Source organism: Leptonotus elevatus, chromosome 7 (genome assembly GCF_054856555.1).
Source record: "Leptonotus elevatus isolate MCC_2025b chromosome 7, RoL_Lele_1.0, whole genome shotgun sequence".
Classification (NCBI taxonomy): domain Eukaryota; kingdom Metazoa; phylum Chordata; class Actinopteri; order Syngnathiformes; family Syngnathidae; genus Leptonotus; species Leptonotus elevatus.
The window spans coordinates 2,812,657-2,837,626 of record NC_141245.1 but is presented as its reverse complement, the minus strand read 5'-3'; the positions used below and the strand labels follow the sequence as shown (position 1 = coordinate 2,837,626).

Sequence of the window (24,970 nt, the reverse complement as noted above, 5' to 3'; positions counted from 1 at the left end):
GCTGTCAAAGTTAAAGCATTAACTGATTAAGTAATCACAAAAAAAATATCACATTAATCATGAATTAACGCAGACTAATCGCACTATTAATTTTGACCATAGATTATCCTTTAGCGTGACAGTGGATGGCTACGTTTAAAGTAGCACAGGATGTGTTTGAGCAATAAACGTCATTACATGCATTAAAGTAAAGCATTTAAAAAATGTTTGCGTATCACATTTAGAATATTTGTTCATGTCAAAATATTGGGGTAATTTTTTTCTATTTTAAATTATGCAAGAAATTAACTGATTAGAAAAAGATGAGGATGAGCGTGTGCAGTGGATCAAAAAATGTTGAAGACGTCCTCATAATATCAAATGTCAAAACAATTAACACATAAACAGCGCTCTTCAAATGTTATCGTTTGACAGCTCTAGAACAAAATTTCACCTTCCTGGCAAGGTTAGGGCAGTGTGGACAGATTTTTTTCTTCCTACACGGGAAGGGGGTAGAAATTATATATTATTATAACATTTTAACAAAATAAAGAAAGAAATAATAGTAATATTTAAAAAAATAAATAAATAAAATAAATATAATAAAAAATGAATATAATAAAAAAAACAAAAAAACAATACATTAAAAATACCTTGTACAAACCCTCAAATGAAATCTGCCTGCAGCCGTTGCGGCCCATAGTTACAAAACTGAAATTACTTTGCGGCCCACTAGTATAGAAAATCACTTTGTGATTCTTGGTGGTTTTGATACTTCTCATCTCCCATTCACTGGTTAAACCATGCAGTATACTGTCGTTTTGGAGCTCTGGGTTGGCTCTTGAAGTCCATCCATCCATAGTAATAGCGGCATAGCCTATTGTGAATTTTTAAGGCCTGCACAATGTCAGCCTTTGTTTCACTGTAGAGAGCAGGTAAAACCACTTGACAAAAATGTGCCTGTGATGGTATTTTGTCCAAATATTGACCAATAGTGCGATGGAACGAAACGCCCCTCACTCCCTGACCAACATGATCTAGCTCCCTTTTCTACCCGAGATATCTCAAGGGACACAAGTACGGTTCCATGCTGGACTGGAGCTTGGCTTCGCAGGAATAATATGTATTATAATAATGGTATTTAATCTGTAACTATGAGATGTGCATCCAAGGAGGCAGGGATATTGAAGCTAGGATACCCAACAAGGCCATTTCCAGAAACACTGAATGTTATTCGGTCCAACCGTGTTCTATGGTATCTGATGATGAAGTTGTGCAAATCTTTGTCAACAAATCTCAGGATTTTGACTGAACAAAGATGTAGCTGACCGACCCAAAGGTTGGCTACGTCTCTCGGTATGAGTTTAACAGTGGGGGAGTGGAGAGGGCAGAGTGTTATGTTCCTACACGAACAGATACAGAGCTCACTGGCTGCTGGCACTGGCATACAGTCTTATTGTACTTGATTTAAATATTCAATTTTTTTCCCTTTACTTCATTCCACATCCAGCAAAAGAAAGACAAGTAAAAACGTTTGGGGATAAGATTTGCAACCCTCCTGCTGTGTAGAGTCTCATACGTCAGAATTTAGTCCCAAATAAGTGTTGCAACCATCACATTGTAAATCTTGGTCAAGATTTTAATGAGATTTTTCAGCATTGACAGGCCTTTTATTAGGTTTACCGTATAAGCTGCTATTGTCAATTTGCCACGATTACATTTCCCATGCATATGAGAGCAGTGACAGACAGAACTTTTTGCGGGCTGAAAAAATAGTTTCTACATCTTATAAATCTCTTGATGTGTTATATTTTTTTTAAATTATTCATTTAGTCCTACCTGCGTAACAGACACCCAACTGTCTTTGAGTGTCTTCTGTGTAATGGATTTGTTTGTAATGAGCACCTGAGCTCCTTCTGTCGCTCTACTTTATGTTGTTCTCATCTGCCAACTGTATATCTGACAAGTATGAGATCCACATAATGATATACAGTTATGGGGGGAATTGAATGTATATATTCTAATGGTCTAATTCTTGTGTTAGTAATTCATTTTTCATTTTTTACAAAGTACTTACTTACCTACTTTTTTATTTTATTATTATTATTATTATTTTATTTTAATTTTATTTTTTTAAAGAGCTCAGTATTGTTCATTCGGAAATGTCATCATCATTGCTCTTTATTTTATTTTATTTTATTTAAAACATTTTTTTTAATATATATATTTTTTTTCTTTTTTTTGTATGTGGGTGAGTATGTGTGTGTGCGTGCGTGCGTGTATTTGTTAGCTCACCAAAAACCTATTAGAAAAAATCCCATACCGTTCACCTAAACCGAACACCGCCGTCAGGAGACCCGAGGGGACCAAAGAAAACCAAGGAAGGTGAAATCCAGCACCGACCAGACACCACCCACTGGGCCACCCACCAGAATTCTTCCCCAACCCAAGAAACATCTAAATTCCAACAAATCCAAAAAAAAATAAAAAATCAGTGTACTGCAATAATAATGATAATATTGATACTACTACTAATAATAATAATAATAATAATAATAAATCCTTAATGAATGATCAGTGTTTTTGTCTACATGGAAATGATAAATTCAGGATCAAACATCTTGCCAGTAAGGATTTATTCCAAAAAACAAGAAAATTGCTATCACAGATGTTTGAATACTGACAAATATTTCACCATTGTACAGAGAAATGCATACAGCATACTCTGTGTTGTGCTTAAAATTAGGGCTGCACGATATTGGGAAAACTAGTGATATGTGATATTGTTATTGAATATAGTGATATTGCTGCTATTGCAATATTTAAAATGTACCCAAAATGATTTATTTTATTTTATTCATGCAGCAAAATAAGAAAGGTCAATGTATTTTAATTAATTAATTGTAATTACCCTAAATATTGTTCAACTATTGGATAGCAATGCACAATTAAGCCTGAATGGTCAAATTCAGATAAAAGCATACAATTCCTTAAGAAACACATTGCATGTCTTTGTGATATGCATATTGCATGGACCAATGTCTCAATGTAGATTTATTTTTGACATATTGTGCAGCCCAAATCAAAATATATATATGTTTAGTCTATGTTGCTGAATCTAATGTGTTCCCACTTTCCTTTAGGTCGAAGATGCCATGCTAATGTTTGACAAAACAACTAGCCGACATAGAGGTATGTTTAGCTTGTTCATTCTGTGTGTTGTATATGGTAGCCAAAAGTGTTGAGCTTTTGTCAGTGAATCATGTTCATGACAAAACTGTGTGTACACCATATACAAAAAGACACACTCAACATTGTTGAACAATTTACACAACAGTAACCTTTAATAAGTACATTGCTTCAAAGATGTCTACATCCCCGAAGGTCAGCTTCATTGTTGTTCATTACAGATAGCTTTCACTCTGTCAGACAATCCATACTAAATCCGTCCCTTATCATAGATATTCCACATTGCTGGCTGATACACACACAAATAGACATATCTGCATGTGCAAACCAACTAAACACACATCATAGACTAACATTTATATTCCCTCTCAATTTAATTGGTCACATTCCCCTTTGGCTATTTAACCTCTTTGACACATCAATACGGATCTTCATTGGCATTCATTTGACTGGATGGCGGATGACAGCGGCATGGAGAGTAAGAAGAGGGTCAAATAAAGGAAGGAGAAGGAAAGAAAAGGCAAAAGATGCCCCTAGTTGAATAGGAGCTAGATTGAAGGAGGGAGGCATGCGTGGTCTGATAAGGGCTCAGATAGCAGATTGTGCAGAGCCACTTAGGTGGCAGGATTGTTATCGCCACCACCTCCTCCCTGTCCAAACACTTTATCTTGGCTTCAGCAAGGAAGCCCTCTGCCCCCAGACAGAGGACTTAACAAAGACACAGAGAAGCTAAGGACAAGACAGACTTGCTTGTGAGTAGTTTTATAAAGTGATGGTGAAACACTCAGGATACATTCAAACAAATTTACAGAGACAGAGATCAGCTGAGAAACATTATTGTTGTTTGAGAACTTGCTTCATTAAAATGGCTTTGATAGTAAGGTATCTTCATCACTTATACAATAGACATATGATCGATTGACAAAATGTTTCAATACTTTTATAAAAACTTTATCATCCCTATAAGTTAAAAAGGCTATTGAGGAACCTTCATCTGAACAAAGGTGGTGACTTGGTGGAAAAGCACACCAGATCAGCTGCTAATTGCCGGTGGAACATTCACCTGTGTGGCCAAAATTGATATTGTAATGTTAGAACAATTTATATTTATGAGTTATTTACAATTTTAACTTTTTTGCTTTTTTTGATTAAACATACATTATGGTGTATGCAAAGAACTCAGCGCATCATGATGAATTTGATCAAAGATTCTTACGTTATCGGCCTAATTTTATTTTTTTATTTTTACAGTGTACTTTGTTTTATAGTAGGCCGCATGATTCTAATGCAATGTAAGTTCTTAGTGAATAAAAACTCAAGTCAATCTTTGACTGGCAAAGGTCAGAATGTTTTTGTTTTTTTGTGTCCTGTCTGACCTATTACCTGTGTGACAGGCAGCCAACCTGCATGATGGTGCATTATTCCTCCTCTGAATGTGTAGGAGGTCTGGACGGAGCACTTCATGTGAAATGGTTCTTATAAATAATACAGCTGTGGCAATAACCAGTTGCTTTTGACCTTGACCACTACTGTGTCAGTTGCTATTAATGATATCAGCGTTGCCTGTGATTGGGACATGCATTATTAAGTCAATGCATTTTTTTTTTCACTTTGCGCTCTTTGCGTTAGGTACCAATTTCTGGCCCATTTCTTTATCATATAACAATAATAATAGCTACATGCTATTTATTTATTTAAATACTAATTATTTAATAATACATTCATAATCTAAGGAGCAATGAGGACCACAATAATTTAGTGATTAAACCTAATTTCAATCTTTGAAAAAAAATGTGAAATCTCCTATCCATCCATTTTCTACACCACTTGTTCTCATTAGGGTCATGTTTAAACCCATATCGCTTTTTTTTAAAAATAAAAACAAACAAAAACATATCACACTAATTAGCAAAGGCTTGCGAGGGTGTGCGCACGTAGTGAATGTTGTTTGTTTGTCAGGGTTTGTTCAAGGTCGCAAAGACGCCAACATTTTTAATGGTCGCAAAACTGTTTTTCTTTCGTTCTTTTCTGTTCTGTTTCTGTTGAACATACTGACATTTTCTTGGCGACAAGGAACACCACTAAAACTGTTGGCCAACGTCCTTGTGACCATTTGTGGCATTGAAAGAACCGTGATAAAAAAACAACAACATTCACTCTGTGCGCACACCCTCACAAGTCTTCAATGTACAGGGAATTACGACACTTAAGCTGTAGCCACTACTAGCTGACTTTGAGCAAGACCCTGGACTGGTTGTCAATCAATTGCAGGGGATAAGTCACTTTTATATATGATGAAATATAGTTTATTGATTATTCTATGGATAATAGAGCTTCTCAAAGTGTGTGGCATGTGACGAAGTTCTTGAATGCATGAAACCACTGCATCGCAAACAAGAATACTTCTTTTTTTTTTTTTATTGAAGAAGTCAAAGTACAGAAAGCTACATTTAATTTCATAACTTAGACATTTTTTTTTAATTCTTATATGGAATACATTTTAATTGAATCAATTGTATTATAAAACTGTGCATGTCACACTGGTTTATATGGTGTAGATAAAAGCACAATATAAAAGCAGTCAATTTACCATTAAGACTAATAGCTAAAAACTCTAGGTATTTAGTAGCCTGGCAAGCCACACCCACTTTCTTGAAACACGGAAAGTGGATTTGGAAAGGCTGCCAGTGACCGCTGCTCAGCCGAGTTCAAAACGAACAGTGCAATGACATTTGTTTATTCGCTGTGACGTCTTTTTTTGTGAGCAACGTCACTCTTTGGCGGAAGAAAAAAAGTCCATTCAAAATGGCACGTGGGAGAGACGATCGTTTGTTTCCTTCAGCATTAAACTCAGTTTTATATGTCCAGAAACACATAGAGTCATTAAAAACCCAGCAGCTGAAAGTATTTATTTCAAAAGAAGACATGTGTCAAGATCACGGACTTATAAATGAACAGAAAGGGTGACCAGATGTCCCGTTCGGGTCGAGACAGTCTCGTTTTTAGCCTTGAGTCCCAGTGGATTCCACCCAACTCATTGATTTGTCCTGATATTACGCAATTCCTGTCCCGGCATTCTATTTTTTTGCCATCAGTCACACAGTTGTCATAGCGATTCATACGATAAAACCTATCCTGCTAACTTCCAAATTTACGTTTGCGTTCTCATTTGCATTTGATCTGTAGCAGGCCACAGGACCGGAACTAGAACTACTTTCTGCTTTCTCGTCTAAGAATCATGGGAAATGTAGTTGTACTATCAATTGCGGTCACCACTCGCCGGTCAGACAACGCAAGCTGAGGTTTGGTATATTTCCAATGTTGCAATGTGTGACCGGCGCAAGGTAAACGTCGGGACAGGGCAAAAATAGTGGCGGTGTTGAACTGTCAACCAAGATAGCATTTAGCATTAGCGAGTCATACTGGTTTAGAGACTCATACATAAATACTCCAATTTCTCTTTTATCAATAGATTTGTGATGGTATATCCTCGTATTGGAATATCTTGAAAGATTAAAATGTAAACATTTATTTTCATTGATTATTTTCTTTATAATCCCTCTCTTCTGTACAGCAGGCTGCACACCCCACATAAAATGAGATCCCTCACGTGCATGCATGCAAGGAGAGATGCCAGAGTAAAAGGAGTGCACAAACAATGTTGCACTTCTTGAGTTGAGGGGTTGCGGATGATGATTTGTAAGGCGTTAATCCATTATTAATTTTCCATTATATCTTTATAGATCTCTGCAAAGAAAAAAAATTATCTGTGCAAATCTAGCAGTTTCATCTACATCACTACATGTGTGCAAGTGCAAAACATAACTAAACCTGTAACATCATGAGCAGTGACAATATTATTAATATAAACTGAACTACAGTAACTGTAATTTAAATCTGCATATTTGGTTCAACATTAAACTATAGTGTGAGGCAGGAAGAGCTATAGACAAGCACAATCAAACAAATCAATAAATTGGAGATGATCATGTTAATCAGGTTTTACTTTCAAATGGAAATTTACACCTTGCTGCAAATCTAGATGGATTATTTATTTATTTATTTATTTACTTAATTATTTATTTATTCTAGGGGTGTCAGGCGCTAATTTTTTTTAATCGTAATGGATCACATGACTTCAATAGTTGACTCGCAATTAATCTGTTCTAAATGTACAATAAATTGTACAATACAATGTTCCAAGTTTTCATACTCTTGTTTACATAAGTGGGAAAACATGTTAAACTAATAATATGGCTGCATCTTTTAGTCATTGATACAGTAATTCCATAATAATTCTTAAAATGTAATTACAATTAAAAGATGTACTGTACTGTAAAAAAATAAGTGTGATATTGATTTGTGTTGAGGTAATTTTTCTGCCACTAGATGGCATAATTGCATCTGTAAGATGTTGGTGACAGGTCAGCGTATTTTTCTTTTTGTAATAAGAGCTATCTAATCTTTAACATGAAGTAACTTGCACATTCTGCACATTTTTGAAATTGTAAAATACAACTTGACCTTAGTCTTCACAAATATATGCATTGTTATTAAATTGATTACTGCTAGATTTTGACATGGATGTGACTGGAATTCCCCCAGTACAGGCTTTTCCATTAATCGCGCGTTAAAAAAATTAGTGCCGTTGAAGGAACTTTAAATTAACTCTTTGACCGCCATAAACGTTATAAAACGTTTAGTAAAAACCTACGGAGGGGCACCGAGGACGTTAAAAGACGTTCACTATGGGTTTTTTTTGGGTTTTTTTGGAAACGGGTGGAGGAAAGCCTTGGGCAGCTGTGTATCAAGTATCAAGCAGATCTAGTTAGTTTAATGACTCGTTTTGGCCCCTAGATGGCAGCGATGACTCTCTTTGCACAAGGTTGGGTGGGCCGCCCACCGTGGGCGTCAGTAGAAGACGTGAGGCGGAGCTAGAGTGTTGAGGAGACAATGAATGATGATGCAACAATGGCGACCGGTTGCAAGCAGCTCACGCTTGAGCATTTTTTTCAAAGACGGAAAGCATAGATCAATACTAAAAAGCGCATTGATGTCGACGAGGATGATGACTCCGAGCTTGACGCCAAAGTTGGAAGCCGACCGGGTACTTCTGCACAAGCGGAGATTCGATCGGGCGATGGAGAGTTGTCGAAAAGCATCGACCAATGCACATTGATGATGATGATGATGATGACTCCGAGCTTGACGCCAAAGTTGGAAGCCTTGACGCGACGTTATGATCACGTAGTAAGCCTCACCGGCTAAGCGCGGCTAGCGCTGCTAACGCCGGAAAACGCGCACAATAACCGACCGGGTACTTCTACACAATCAGACATTCGATCGGGCGATGGAGATTGTCGAAAAGCATCGACCAATGCACATTGATGATGATGGTGAATCCCGAGGTTGACGCCACAGTTGGACGCCACAATTGGACGCGGCCTTTATTCTCACGTCATAAAGCCTCACCGTCTAGCGCTGCTAACGCTGGAGCTGCACAAGCGGACATTCGATCGGACAATGAAGAGTACCCCGAGTCCAATGCATATTCATCGGAAGAGCGGGTACAGTCTGATCACGGAGAAGACACTGGTTCTGGACTACGATGCCACCATGAATGGAGTGGATAAGATGGATCAGAACATCTCTTACCACCCGGTATAGCAACTGAAGGACATGAGGAAGCCAGACGTAACACCACCGTAACGTAACCGTAACATGATCCTGATATTAGACTTTATGGCAACACACACTGCAGTATATACTTGCTATTCCCCGGAAAAAACGACCTGCAAGAAAGTGTAGCTTCTGCACGCGAAGAGGCAATCGCAGTGAAACTAATCTGTTGTGCAAATCATGTTGCGTCTCCTTGCACGCAGGGGAGTGTTTCACAAAAAGAAAAACTGTTGTTGAAACATCCACATATTTGTAAATAGCACCACAGTTGCACACATTTGTAAATAGTTTGCCAAATTGTTGTCAAATTGTTACACTGTTGAATGTAAATAAACGTATTTTGCTATCAAAAAACACTTTTTCATTCTTGGTGGTAGTGTTTTATAGAAGTAAAGCACTATTTAGGTGTTTGTGGCATCATTCATGGACAAAAAGAAGTGTAAAATTCACTAGAGTGCATGAAATAATATCGTTTCACTAAAAGCTTGATTTCTCCGTATTTTGGTCCAAAACAAGCGCATTCGGATGAAACTAACCATTTTCTATTGTTGATTACTAAAGAACGGAATAAGGTAGAAACAAACTTTTTTTTCTATTGAAAGATGAAAGTTCAATCTTTCATTTGGTAGTATGTGTATTTCCATAGTCCAAACAGAACATTTTCTGTGGACCTTGAAAGATCAGTCAAAATGCTTAAATCGGCTGGCACTGACAGCATCCCTTTTCCGAAAACGTTTGGCAGTCAAAGAGTTAAGGGAGACAGGTAGGACAGTCCTTGGATGAAGATGCTGAGGTTCTCTTTGGGAGTGACCAGGATGGATAGAATCAGGAATGAGTACATCAGAGGGACAGCACATGTTAGAGGCTTTCGAGAGAAAGTCAGAAAGGCCAGACTGAGATGGTTTGGACATGTCCAGAGGAGAGATAGTGAGCATATTGGCAGAAGGATGCGGAGTTTCCAAATGCCAGGCAGAAGGTCTAGAGGAAGACCAAAGAGGAGTATGGATGTAGTTAAAGAGGACATGAAGGTAGTTGGTGTGAGAGCAGAGGATGCAGAGGACAGGGTTAGATGGAGGCAACTGATTCGCTTTGGCGACCCCTTAAGACAAAAGCCGAAAGGAAAAGAAAAAGAAGAAGGGGGAACTTTATATTATTTCAAAATTAGCGCGCTAATTTTTGCACCCCTCATTTATTTTGTCAAATGTGGTACCACATGAACGTGCACGAACATGCAGTCTTTAATTCCTTACAGCAAAACTTGTGTGTGTAGCATTTCTTGGGCTCTATTTGGTTTGGTTTTCTTTTAGTAAGATTGGAAATAATAATGAAAGCGAATTGTATGATGACTCCAACTTTACAATGTGTCTTTGATTGCCATTGTTATAAATGATGTATTCCTGGTCGTATTTCACACTTTGGCCACACAATTGGAGCAATAACTGATGTGTTTTCTTAATGAATGCCAGTTTTGTATTGCACAATGACTTTGACTTGTTATCCCTTTTTTTTTATTGCTTTTTTTGTGCTCCACTGCTGCTGTCTCCCCTCTAGCTATTAAAACCTTCTTCTCGGAAAACAAGAATGTAGCAATTGAAGCTGCTCACCATTGACTCTTGCACTGCCTTACACTTTCCAGTGTTTACATCCATTCCAATGCATCTAATTACAACTGCCAAATGCAACATCTTGCCTTATGAATGTCCCCAAGGGCAAAGTCATGAACACGCCTTCACTTGTCTTTGTATACTGATTCTGCATACTGACTGGGATAGATGATTAGAAGGCAGAGTTGTTGTCCTCGTGTCCCGACATAGCTATCTGATAGATATTGCTAGGCAGGCTGCTATGGCCAGGGTGTTTTATTATATCTGATTGTGTACACTATAAAAAACAAAACAAAACGTAAAAACAACGGTAATAAAAATTGTATGTAATATACCAATATATGACAAAAAAATTTGATTAATCTTTTAAAACATGGCGAATAACTGTTGAAAAACTAAATATTGGGTTTAAAATTGCAACAGTTTACTATTAGGGTAATTCATTTATATAGCATTTTATTCCCCCTTACGAGGTTCTCAAATAGATAGTCATTCACCTTCTAATGACACAGGATTAGGAGTTCAGTATTTTGCTCAATGATACTTCAACATATTCACCAAGGGGATCGAACACACAACCTCAGGTATACCATACAACCACTCTACCACTGATCCATAAGCTTTGCATATCATTCACCCACTCAAGCTTTCCACTTTACCTATATCCCATCAGATGTCCTTTCAAAATAAATGTTAATACAATGAATGCTACCATCTAGGACATTACAGAAATTGTATTTATTTTTACTTTAAAAAATTGTCAATTCACAAAGAAATTATGGTAAAATTTGAATTTTTACTGTTAATTTCTCAGTAAATATAATTTTTTCTTAGGGTTTTAAAGTTGAATTCGACATTTTATTCCATTAAATAACAGTCAAATATTTGTGAAATTGCAATACATTTATGAACATATTTGTTTTTACAATCAATATACTGTATGTATTTCTAATGGAGTTTTTTGTAACAGAAATATTGTGTTTTTAGAGTTACAGTTATTTCATTTTATTTTACATTTGACCTGTAAAATCAGAGTTCATTTTTTTTTGTGTGGGTTTGGGCGTGCCACTACCTGGTAAAAATGGAGCAAACAGATAGCGTCTAACTTACAAAACATGCGCAGATATATTAGTAATAGGAGTGTGACGATATATCGATATCACAATAAATTCTGATACTTTGTCTCCCGATATATTATCGATACGCCTACGCCAAGTATTGATATTTGTAGTAATATACAGCTACTGTAACGGCTCCATTGTTCATTACTTATTGAGCAATTAGAGAGGGCAGAGGGGCAAGGGTGTCAGGACCACTAGGGTATACCTGTGCACGGCAGTGTTGTGAGCCTTGTATCGCATATCATATCGTAGCGTGAGGTACCCAGAGGTTCCCACCCCTAATTAATAACTGTGCTGCCAAGAAGAATGCGTCTCGGTGAGCCGATGGTATTTGCACCTATGTAAATGAGGTTATAACAATTATAGACCAGTCACTCTAAAAAAACAATTTTGTTCTCTACCTTTCCTTAACATTTCACTCTTGAAAATGTGCGTTCAGTCAACCTTGGTGGGGTGAGATGTCTTCGTTCTTCATATTTGTTTTTATCAAATCCACCATCCAGGAATTAACACCTCATCTAATTGTGGATTTTTTTTTTTTTCCTTGCCCTTTTGGGAGCATTTTTTTTCTTCAATCAACCTTCCCTTCACGAGCTCGGTTCAACTCACTCCAGTAAGTTGCACGTCTCATAACCAATTTGACATATTGCTGGTGCAACCATCTCACAGATTTGGCAAGTCAAACCTTTCCTTTCTACCTCGTTAAGTTGTTAATTTCTTATTCTTATTTGCTTCATTTTTATCCCTTTTCTTTTTACTGTATGATAGTTTGGTAGGCAGTGTTTTGATTCTGTATGTGTAACCGTAGTGAATAAATGCATGTTTTTTCTAAATTTAGTTCAGTCTCAATCGTGCTTATGTCCGAGTGGATTAGTAATTATTTTATTAATACAAAAGAGCCCACACATTGAATGTGGCTACTTCAGATTTTGAATACATAAATGAGGATTTGGATTTTATTCGTTGTGTTTCTCTAAAACTGAAAGTAAACAGAACGTGGTGCCCCTATAGGCGATTGAGGGAATTACGACGATCAAATTACTAATTTGTCCAAAAAGAGAACATCAATTATCGCTACAAGGTATTATGCATATATTTGGCAAAGAAATTGCCCACTTCTATGCTCATTGATAAACAACGTCTAATCCACTAACACCAGCGCTAATTGCCTAACAGTTTGAGTGACGCGAATAACATCTATAGGAAGCTCGTGTAAAGTTGGTGCTATGCGAGCCTGTTCATAGCAGTAGTAGCACGGAGAAGGCATGGTCATGCCAGGCAGAGCTGCCCCTCCCTACACGCATCTCACACACTGTGCATAGGGCGCCATCCAACATGGGGACCCCCATTTTGTGCTGTGACATCTGACCAATGTGAAAAAAGGCTCCGACATGACATGTCCTAAATTACTTTTTGCAAAAAATGACTGTTAGCCATTCACCCCCGCACAGTGGGCGATTTATTATCTCATTCACTTGCAGCCGTTTTCACTGACGCAACCCCCTTCGCTCCCGGCTGTTTTACTGGATTTTATATTAATATTTGTTCTATTGCTATAAAAACATGGAGCCTGCCAAAAGAAAGATTAGTCTCTTTTTTCATCAGGAAAAAATATATATTTCTACCTTTTTCCATTTGGTACGGTTCATATTCACACCGTGCTTTTTGCAAGTGGACTATCTTGCGTAATTACGGTGACCCACATGGCGATCTGTGCGCATAACCAAACACGGAAATAGAGGAAAACATGAAATTCCGACGTGCTGCATTACTGCTCTTCATATTTGTGGCGTTATTAGATGTAATATATTTGCAAGCGTCATTGATGAAATATTGAGAGTTTGGTCTGAACCTAGCATTAGTTTGTTATTTTCTTCAACTTTTATTTAATTTTGTGAGACAACTTTTGCTATGATCCAGCAGCTTCTCCCTTCTCCAAGTTGTTTTGAGGGTGTTGTGTACGATAAAGAAAGAACAAGATAGTCACGGGGGGAAAACCCACTTGCTGTCCCCTTCAGTGTGCCAACAGCTAAGTAGGACAATGAAACTGATGAGCCATTTTGTGTTAGTGACCTACATAAATGCATGTGGACAGGCCCGTCATCCACACCTGAAATAAAGCGCTGTACTATAATGGCAAGAGTCAGCAGAACAGGGATGAATAATCTGTTCTTGCAACAAATATTGTTTATGTGATGTTCAAGTGGAAAGTCAGAAGTTTCTGCCATTCCTTTGGATGCCTCAGATTCCCAAACACGAACAGGATTGTTAACACAAACAGGATTGTTAAGAACAACTATAGCAAAGCTATAATACACTGAATCTTGGCCTTAATTGTTTAAAGTGGAAGTCAACCTTAAACAAACCTTTTCTTGACAGTAATATGTTATGAGTGACCTCACTTGTATAAACATGACATTGTGATTAATTGGAATATGAGTTATGAAGCAAAAGCTGACATCAATGTTGCTCAGGGCTAAGGCAACCACCAATCAGAGTTCACCTGTTTTTCTGACGCTGTACTGTGATTGGTTGTTACCTGAGACCTAAGCAACATTGATGTCATCTTCAGTTGACAGCAAGTGGCAAAATGGCCGAGCCCTGAGAAGGATAAAAACGACTGGATTTTGCTGTTAACTCATATTCCACTCACGCAATATTATATTTAGACCAGTGGGGCTGCATAGAACATATTGTCAAAAAAAATTGGGGTGGGGTTTGACTTCCCCTCTAAGTGGGCGTTACATTAACCACACTGGAGTTGGCTAACTTATCAGTGTGTCTCAGCTAACTATTGTACGCTTTAATATGTCACCAAATGTACACTGTAATTCCAGGTCTTGAGCTCTTCATGGCTCAAAAAATTTAATCAACATTTTTGTGAATTTATACCTTCAAAAATTTAGTCCATTTTGGACATTGAACTATGTGTCTGAACTATGGTCAAAATGAATTATTTAATTAAAAATATGGCATTTTCCAATCTAAAAAGTATTACTTGTTTATGAAACAGAAAAAAAAATGTGGATGACACAATAACAACTCTTAATCATCAAGACACCAATTAATACAGCCTGTGGCAGCCAAGACAGTGTACACTGTACAAATTAAAAATATTTACAATTCCTATTTATTCTATTACCATGTTGCAATAAATAAATAAATTAATTAATTAACAATGTCTTTGTTTCTGTTGTTTCTCAAAGTGAGATGTTAGACATGTTTGTGGTGTTTGATATTCACTAGACACAGTTATAGTGTTTAAATAATTACTGGCATACATTTGATCAGCCGTGACAAGTGCAATCAAATATTTGTTTGTCTTGGGCAAGATCCCCACTTATAGCTTGTGCGCTAGCAATCAGCAGCTTTACAATTGATATTCAAGAGTGTGAATGCTGAGATGGAGAGCAATAAATCCATGGAAGCAGAGAGATAACACCATCCGCAAGGCTTCTGTGTCTCATCTGTCACACACCTAGATTGCTATTAAAGTGGCCTAGGATCATTGCCATCATCTAATTAGAAAAGGCTCTCGGTCTGTCTTCTCTCCCCACCACCTCTCTATCTCCTTTCTGTTTACCTCTCAATCGTCATGTCTGCTTCTCACTCTCTCCTTGTCCCTCGAATGTTAAGTTGTTGATCCAAAGAAAAGACTCCCACGGTTTTTGGATTGCTATGTCTTGTCTATTGCACGCCTAAACTGTCTTGATATTATCTTACATACTTTTGTCAGTTATTTCAAGGAAAACAACAAATAATAGAGAGCCAAGTGGGAGCAGTGACATTGTTGTCCATCCACATTGTGTGACTGCTGTTGTGGGCTGAACATGTGTATTACTTAAGCCAGTGGTGGGCAAACTCGAGGGCCGGAGCAGGTTTTGGATGTTTCCCTGCTCCAACGCAGCTGATTCCAATCAACAGGATTGTTATCAGGCTTATGCAGAGCTTGCAGATGAGCTGATCAGCTTTGCTGGAGAAGCGAAATGTCGACATCAACATTGTGTTCTCTTAATACAGTGGCTTGATGTCAAACTATTAGATATCATTATTAACATTAACTTTCAACTTGATGTTTTATATAATTCTGGGCAGCTACAGTAGGCCTCAACTAGAAAGAGCATAGCTAAAATGAATTCACCTTTTATATATTTCAAATATCTTTATTAAACTTTTTTTTTCCAAACACTCACTTTCCCACATATATAAAAGAGACAACAACCTAAGATCAGAAAGAGAAGGGAAAAAAATAAAGATAAAAAAAATATTTAAAAAATTGGGCCATAACATTTCATGTAGCATAACAATAGCATTCAGAAGCAATACTGACCCCCCCCCCATGCCCCCTGAAATCCTTACAGTCTTGAACATTTGACCAAAAAAAAAAAAAAAGTCAATTGGCAGCACATCTCACAGTCTAGATCTTATGTAATTTTAAGATTGTTCTTAGAGTAGCATATGCCTAGGGCCGCATCGAATCTCACCTCATGATGATATGGTTTGAGTATTATGAAAGTAGGTTAGAAAAGGATCCCAAGTCTCATGGAAGTTCCCTTTTGACTTTCCGATAGAGAAACGTAACATCTCCAGTTTGAGAGAGGACATTATATCCTGACGCCACTGGTCAAGCGTGGGCAGGGCAGTACCTTTCCACCTCAGCAAGATCGTTTGTCTGGCCAGGAGCAAGGCGAAAGTGACCATGCGGCATTCTGTTAAGGTCAAATAATGATTCTCTTTCCCGACAGCACTAAACATAGCGAGGATTGGGCTAGCGTTTACATTCTTTAATATAGTAGAAAGAGTTTGAAAAACATCATGCCAAAATTTCTGCAGTTTGGGACACATCCAATACATATGAATCAGGGTAGCATCACTCAGTTTGCACTTGTCACACTTGGGGGTTATATCAGGGTAAATACTAAACAGTTTAACTTTTGACATGTGAACTGTACCACCTTGAATTGGAGAAGGCAGTGTCTAATACAGATTGAGGATGTATGTATTGATGAAAGAATTGACTCCCACAGGCCATCAGGGATCGGCCCCACATCCTGTTCTCACGCTACCTTACTCTTGTCAGGCGCTGAGCATAATGACTTTGAAATAATGTTATATAATTTAGATAACGCACCTTTAAACAGTGGATCGAAAGAGAGAAAAATATAGATAGGGTTAACATTGGGTATTGAGGGGAAACTGGGCTAATTGGAACAAACATATTCCTTGACCTGTAGATATCGAAATAAGTGAGTTTTAAGCAGGCTATACTTCTCAATATGTTGAGTAAATGAAACAAACATTCCGTCTTTAAACATGTCAGCAAATGATTTGATACCCTTAGCATGCCACGTGTGAAAGGTAGAATCGGTGCGAGATGGGACAAAAAGGTGGTTAGAGGCAATTGGACTCAAGAGAGAGAAGGGTTTATATAAAAAAAAAAACTCCTAAATTGGATCCATATCCGACCACTGAGTTAATTAAAATTTTTGGTAAGGGGCATTCGAGTGGTGCACCAAGAAGCGCAGGGAGCGAAAGATCTACACAAGAGTTTAACTCCAGAGATGTCTAGGCTGGACTGTCTGGAGCCCCATACCTCCTTCCCTTTTAGGCCTCTGGATTATAGCTTTGTTGACACACGGCCTTTTACCCTGCCATAAGTATGAGGAGGTGATGGAATCCAAAGAATCAAAGGAGGTTTTTGGAATGAGTACCGGAACATTCTGAAATAGATACGTAAACTTTGGGAGTATATTCATTTTTATGGAATTGATTCGTCCGGCAAGTGTTAGAGGGGACCACTGTGAAAGTGATGTTCTGACCTGGTTTAACAGAGTGATAACATTTTCTTTTAGGAGATTCTTAAATCGCTGAGTAATAACCACTCCCAAATACGTGAACTGCCTCACTTCTATCTGGAATGGAGTGGTACTAGAATCAAAATCTAACACCTCTCTATTGACTGGAAAGAGTTCACTCTTGTGCATATTAATCTTGTATCCATAAATAGAGCCGAATTGCTGAAGCAAAGAAAGGGCCGCTGGAAGAGAAGTATTAGAATCTGACATATATAGTTGGAGATCATCTGCATAAAGAGACACCCTATACTCTTTACCCCCTCTCCTAATACCAGAGATGCTTTGGCAGTTCTGAAGGGCAACTGCAAGCGGTTCAATTGCTAAGTCAAAAAGAATAGGGCTCAGTGGACAACCCTGCCGGGTTATGCGGCCTTGTGCAAAAGGTTGATAAATTGTGCTATTTGTTAGAACTCTGGCGAAGGGGGAAGCATATAATAATTTAATCGAGGCTACAATCCTTGGACCCAAGCCAAAATATTCCAAAACTTTAAACAAGTATTTCCATTTGACGCGATCAAATGCGTTCTCGGCATCTATTGAAACCACACATTCAGGGGTATTAGTTAAGCTTGGGTATATAATATTAAATAAACGTCGAACATTAGAAAAAGGACCTAATAACCTAATAAAGCCAGTCTGATCGTGCTATTATGGATGAGGCAACTTCCTCTAGCCGCTGCACAAAGATTTTTGCATCTGTGTTTAGCAGGGAGATTGGCCTGTATGAAGCACAGTATGTAGGATCCTTACCCTTTTTAGCAATAAAAGTTATACGCGCCTCATTTATTGACTGGGGGAGAGAACTAAGCCTGAGAGATTCAGCAAAGACAGCCTCAAGATGTGGTAAAAATAGTGTTGAAAACGTCTTGAAAAAGCTAGCCGAGAGACCATCAGGGCCAGGAGATTTCCCAGATTGCATGGATGATATAGCTGAGGCTATCTCCGCTTGTGACAAAGAAACTTCCATATTCTCCACCAGCTCTGGTGGGATAGTAGGGATGGGCAAAGGGTCGAGAAAGGCCTCAATAGCTATGCCATCACCGTCTTTTAATTGAGAGGTATACAGTTGAGAGAAAACTTTTTAAAGGTGTTATTTATTTCAGTTGAGTCCAAGGTAGTATCGTCGGTTTCTGTGTGAATACTTGTAATGAATTGTTTAGTCTGTTGTTGTTGTAGTTGGCTAGCTAATAATTGCCCAGGTTTTTTTTGCCATGTTCATAGAATGTGCTTTTGGTTTTTAACAAAAGATTTTCAGTTTGATAAGTGGTAAGAAGGTCGAACTTCGTTTTTAGTTCTAATCATTGGTTATATAGCTCAGGGGTTTGATTAAGTGAATATTAATGATCAACCTCTTGAATTTTTTATATCAGATCAAATTTTTCCTTTTGAGTAGTAAATGCAATAATTTGCCCTCTAATATATGCCTTAAATGTGTCCCAGACTAAAATAGCAGAGACATCTGGTGTGCAATTAATTTAGAAGAAAATAATTATCTGTTCTTCTATGTATTTTACAAACTGAGGGTCCGAGAGTCGAACTGGATTGAGACGCCAAGAAAAAGAAACGCAGTAGAACTCAGGGGCCAAGAACATCGGCAAGTTATGCTAACGCTACAACCGCAGCTAACGTTTAGCCTCCAACGGTGCTATGGCCGATTTGAACTGCGCAGAAAGCGCAGTTTTGTGCTCCTTGAGTAGCTTCTTGAGGGCCATCAGTTTGTCCTCGGATACGGCTAGAGACGGAGCTGGTGTATCACACTTCTTTTTTGTTGCCGTTGATGCCATTTTTAGCTCGGTTGAATTGAAAATAACAGGCAGTCGTTAAAATATCAGGGTTCACAACATGGAATTTGAAAATGAGGCTTGTAAAGGTAGAAATTTACAGCATTGGATGTGAGCTCAAGGAAAATGCGACTACTCCATGTCCGACCCGGAAGTCCCTCTCCTGAATTCACGTTTTAAAGGTTGTTTTCTTCAAGTCTCAGCCTCTTCTCTTCTGCCTCCTTTTTATCTCCATAAGCTCGTCAACCCTGTTAAACACAGCACCTTACAATGTAGTGAGATGGCTTGCTGCCTCAATTGATCCTTCTGCCCACTCTCACTTACTTTACAAGGAATCCTGCTTTGAAAGACCTTAACTGGCCCCTCCTCATCCTTTTCTCATCTAACACAATGTGTAAATAAAGGCAAATCCTCACTAAATCCATCATTAGACTAACCATGGTAGCACTTGGACAGTTCAGGGCATTTTGGTTTGGAAACATTAATTGCGTTAATGTGTTATTTCTGCTTATTTTATCAGAATCTTAGCAAAACATTGGAATACAAAATTGAAATGTTGTCATCCATTCATGCACCCCTTTTCTTCCACTTGATGAAGCTCACAGTACCATATTATCTGCAAAAAGCAGAGATACAATGCTAGGCTGCACCTAGAAATTCTGTCCATAAAGGTTATGAACAGAATTGGTGACAAAGGGCAGCCTTGGCAGAGTCCAAACCTCACTGGAAACCAATTGGAATTCCTGCCGGCAATGCGGAACAAACTAACAACAGCCCGTATCAGCGGGTTCGGTGTCCCATACTCCCAAAGCACACCTCTCAGAACTACCTGAGGGACACGGTGGAACACCTTCCCCAATTCCACAAAAGACTTGTAGACTGGTTGAACAAACTCCTATGCACCCTTGAAGAAACTGCCAAGGGTGTAGAGCTAGTCCACTGTTCCACGGCCTAAATGAAAACCACACTGCTCCTCCTGGATCTGAGATTGACTTCCCAGTGGACCACCCTTTCCACCACTCCTCACCCCTAAATAGACCAGGGATGCTAAGGAGTCCAGACTTCCCTCTCACCAGCCACTTCAGCCAGCTCCTCCGACAGGATCCCAAGGCGTTTCCAGGCCAGCCGAGAGACATAGCCTCTCCAGCGTGTCCTGGGTCATCCCCAGGGCCTCCCTCCGGTGGGACATGCCCGGAACACCTCTTCAGGGAGGCATCCGAATCAGATCCCCGAGCCACTTCAAATGGTTCCTCTCAATGCGGAGGAGTAGCGGCTCAACACTGAGTCCCTCCCGGATGACCGAGCTTCTCACCCTATCGCTAAGGGAGAGCCCGGATACCCTGCGGAGGAAACTCATTTCGGCTGCTTGGATCCGGGATCTTGTTCTTTCGGTCATGACGCAAAGCTCGTGACCATAGGTGAGAGCAGGAACGTAGATCGACCGGTAAATCAAGAGCTTTGCCTTTCAGCTCAGCTCCTTCTTTACCACAACGGACCGATACAGAGTCCGCATCACCCGCTCCAACCTACCCTCACGTGAATAAGACCCAAAGATACTTGAACTCCTCCACTTGGGGCAGGATCTCATCCCCGACCCGGAGAGGGCACTCCACTCTTTTCCGACTGAGGACCATGGTCTCGGATTTGGAGGTGCTGATTTTAATCCCAACCGCTTCTCACTCTGCCGCGAACCGCTCCAGTGAGAGTTGGAGGTCATGGCTTGAAAAAGCCAACAGCACCAAATCATCTACAAAAAGTAGAGATGCAATGTTAAGGCCACCAAACCGGACCCAATCAACGACTCGGCTGCACCTAGAAATTCTGTCCATAAAAGTTCTGAACAGAATCAGTGACAAAGGGCAACCTTGGCGGAGTCCAACCCTCACTGGAAACTAATTCGACCTACTGCCGGCAATGCGGACCAAACTCTGACATCGGTCATGAAGGGACCGAACAGCACGTATCAGGGCCTCTGTACCCCGTACTCCCGTAGCACGCCCACAGGACTCCCCAAGGGACACGGTCAAACGCCTTCTCCAAGTCCACAAAGCACATGTGGACTGGTTGGGCGAACTCCCATGCACCCTCGAGGACCCCTTCTTAAAAAGGGGGACCACCACCCCGGTCTGCCAATCCAGAGGCACTGTCCCCGATGTCCACGCGATGTTGTAGAGGCGTGTCAACCACGAAAGCCCCACAACATCCAGAGCCCTTAGGAACTTCGGGCGGGTCTCATCCGCACCCGGGGCCCTGCCAGCGAGGAGCTTTCCAACCACTGCAGTGACTTCGACCGCAGAGATAGGGATGCCACCTCAGAGTCCCCAGACCCTGCTTCCTCAAAGGAAGGTGTGTCGGTGGAATTGAGGAGGTCTTCAAAGTATTCTCCCGAGCGATTCACGACGTCCCGAGTCGAGGTCAGCAGCACCCTATCTCCACTATACACAGTGTTAATGGCGCACTACTTTCCTCTCCTGAGACGCCGGATGGTGGACCAGAATTTCTTCAAAGCCGTCTGGAAGTCGTTTTTTATGGCCTCACCGAACTCCTCCCATGTCCAAGTTTTTGCCTCAGCAACCGCCGAAGCTGCATTCCGCTTGGCCAGCCGGTACCTGTCAGCAACCTCCTGAGTCCCACAGGTCAAAAAGGCCTAATAGGACTCCTTCTTCAGCTTGACGGTATGCCCACACCTGCTCTGCGCCTCTCACCGTGGGTAATTCCAGAGTGGAAGAGAGTCCAGCCCCTCTCGATAGGATTGTTACCAGAACCCAAGCTGTGTGTGGAGGCGAGTCTGACTATATCAAGTCGGAACTTCTCAGCCTCGCACACCAGCTCGGTCTCCTTCCCTGCCAGGGAGGTGACATTCCATGTCCCCAGAGCTAGCTTCAGTAGCCGGGGGTCGGACTGCCAAGGCCCCCGCCTTTATATATATATATATATATATATATATATATATATATATATATATATATATATATATAGAGAGAGAGAGAGAGAGAGAGAGAGAGAGAGAGAGAGAGAGAGAGAGAGATGTACTAAAGAGCTATATATATTATATATATATATATATAATATATATATATATATATATATTAGAGCTGCCATAACGATTAAATTTTTTAAGCAGATAAATCACATCTTAGAATTTTGATTAATCACCATTAATCACTTAATTAAAAAGGCTTTCTGGTCAACATTTTTTGCCTGCCACTATACACGCTCATCCTCTTTTTCTATATAATAATATTTTGACATGAACAATTATTCTGAATGTCATATGCAAACATTTATTTAAATGCTTTACTTTAATGCATGTAGTTATCTTTATTGCTCAAACACAACCTGTGCTGCCTTTGCTACCTTTAACGTAGCCATCCGTTGTCCAACTAAAGGATAATCTGTGTTAATTAATAGTGTGAAAAATTATTGCATTAATCATGTATTAACGCAGATTAATGCAATATTTTTTTGTGATTATTTGGTTAACGCTTTAACTTTGACAGGATATATAAAGGGGTGGGAATCTTTGAATGTCTCATGATTCTATTCCGATTTTTGGGTTTGCGATTCGATTCAGAATCGATTTTCGGTTAAGAACGATTTTTGATTCAAAACGATTTGATTGACAATGATTTTTGCTTCAATTTATAGATGTGCAAAGAATCGTAATGATCTACTTCAGTCTGACTCGCTACTCGCGGCATTTTTATCACTCAAAAGAACGGCTCCACGCTGCAAAAAATTATTTTTTATTGAAATAACTTGATCGTGACTTTTTCCTTCTACTCTCTAATGTGGCTACAACTTAACAGTGTATCAGACCACGTGGAACCACACTGCCACTAAGTGGCCAAATCGAGTACAACATGAACAGTGCTCCAATAAAGGCACACACATACAAAAGCAAGACAGTATAAAAGTATTTAAATAAAATCGATTTTAGGACATTTAAAATCGATTCTGAATCGTACTAAATGAGAATCGTGATTCTCAGGAGAATCGATTTTTTGGCACACCCCTAACCCTAACCGTATATATTAAGTTTGGTGAAGTGAATATATATATATATATTTATATTTAGGGATGTTAAACAATTTATTCGGCAATATCGCAATATTACAGTGCGCAATTCTCGAATTGATTCAACATGCGGCCAAATCAACGTTTAAACATCAATTTTTGATGGAATTGTTCAACAAAACGTCTTGGGTTAGGGTTAGGGTTCACACGTTAAGCATGGAAGAATGTTATATTAATGGAACATTAAGCCTTAATATTATATTTTAATGCTGTTCAAACAGGAAACGGACTGCAACCTGTTTGTTAAATACAGTGGCTCACAGTTATAAGCCTGAAGTTTCAGATACATTTTCATACAAATCTTACAGTGTACATGTACAAGTTTACTAATTATTGTATTTTCTAAATTTGAGTTTAAAAAAAATCGCAATAATCAATTTATAGATTCCCCCTTTATATATATATATATATATATATATATATATATATATATATATATATATATATATATATATATATATATATATATATATATATATATATATATATATATATATATACATATATATATATATATATATATATATATATATATATATATATATATATAATGATATATCATTAGAACACAAACATTGCATGGCATTATACGCTTCAACTTCACCAAACTTAATATATACGGTTAGGGTTAGGCTTATCCTAACCGTATATATTAAGTTTGGTGGGGCCGGAATTTACCACAGGTGGGCTCCAATTAAATATAGTAATAATACATGAACACAAATCAGACCGTAATATAAAATGTGGGGGGAAAAGCGTAGTGAATTGAATACTTTCCGAATGCACTGTATTTAGCAATGCCCTCCAATGTTTCATCTTATCTTTTGCTCTGTTTTTCATTCTGAATCCCTCACTTCTCATCACCACCTACTACTGACTCTCTTCCCAATTTGTGGTATTCAATTGGATCTCACTGATAAATTGTTCCTGACAGCTGATTTGTTCGATGTCAGAAGTAGTGACTGAAGTATCAGTAATGCGCTGCACGGGAGGAGGAAAAAGAGCTCACTTTTTCTTTTCTTTTTTGCTTCACATGCATGGTCTATACTTGTAGTGTTTGGTAATCCATTGAATGAAACAAATGTAGCATTATTGCTGCCTGAATTTGACTCCTCTATTTATTTAATTGTCAATGTTAAGTTATATGCAAGATCAAGTTTATTTTAGAATCACAGTTTTTTCAATTTATGATTTATTGAAGGTTAATGTCAAACTAAGATGTTGCTCAGTAAAGCACTGAAGTACTACATTTTAGGGAAATAAAAAGGGTTCAAAACGTAGACAGACAGTTCTTTAATCAGTGCCATATAGTTGTTGACATTATATCATATTCATTGGTGAGGAGCATTTCCACATGCTGTTGGGACTTAGAGTTGAAGCACCGTTCACAAACAATACAGTGACTCATCGTAATAATGGGGCGTGAATTGGCTACCTGGCATTCTGCTATGAGCACGGTATTCTAATTAAATTGCTTATATCGGATTTATTAAAACGTGAATGCAAAAACACACACTCCTTCAAAGTAGTCTCTAGATGAGCCATGAGCCACACACACACGTCACTGGCTATAACTTCCAGATCCATAATACAAGTTAATTTCACATACAAAGTGTAAATTTTCAAAATAGATCTCTAGGAATTCTTATGTCTCATAAAAACTCCTCGATACAGAAATTAGGATC

The 24,970-nt window shown here is 38.7% G+C and overlaps 1 protein-coding gene across 3 annotated transcripts in view; it reads left to right on the top strand.

The window, feature by feature from the left end:
• The window catches only part of msi2b (musashi RNA-binding protein 2b), a 106,222-nt gene that overhangs the window by 53,330 nt on the left and 27,922 nt on the right, over window positions 1–24,970 (top strand). For all 3 annotated transcript variants that reach the window (XM_086081412.1, XM_086081410.1, XM_086081411.1), the window contains exon 7: window positions 3,123–3,171. In XM_086081412.1, coding sequence (XP_085937538.1) covers window positions 3,123–3,171 — 49 coding nt within the window. The remainder of the gene's footprint in view (window positions 1–3,122; window positions 3,172–24,970) is intronic.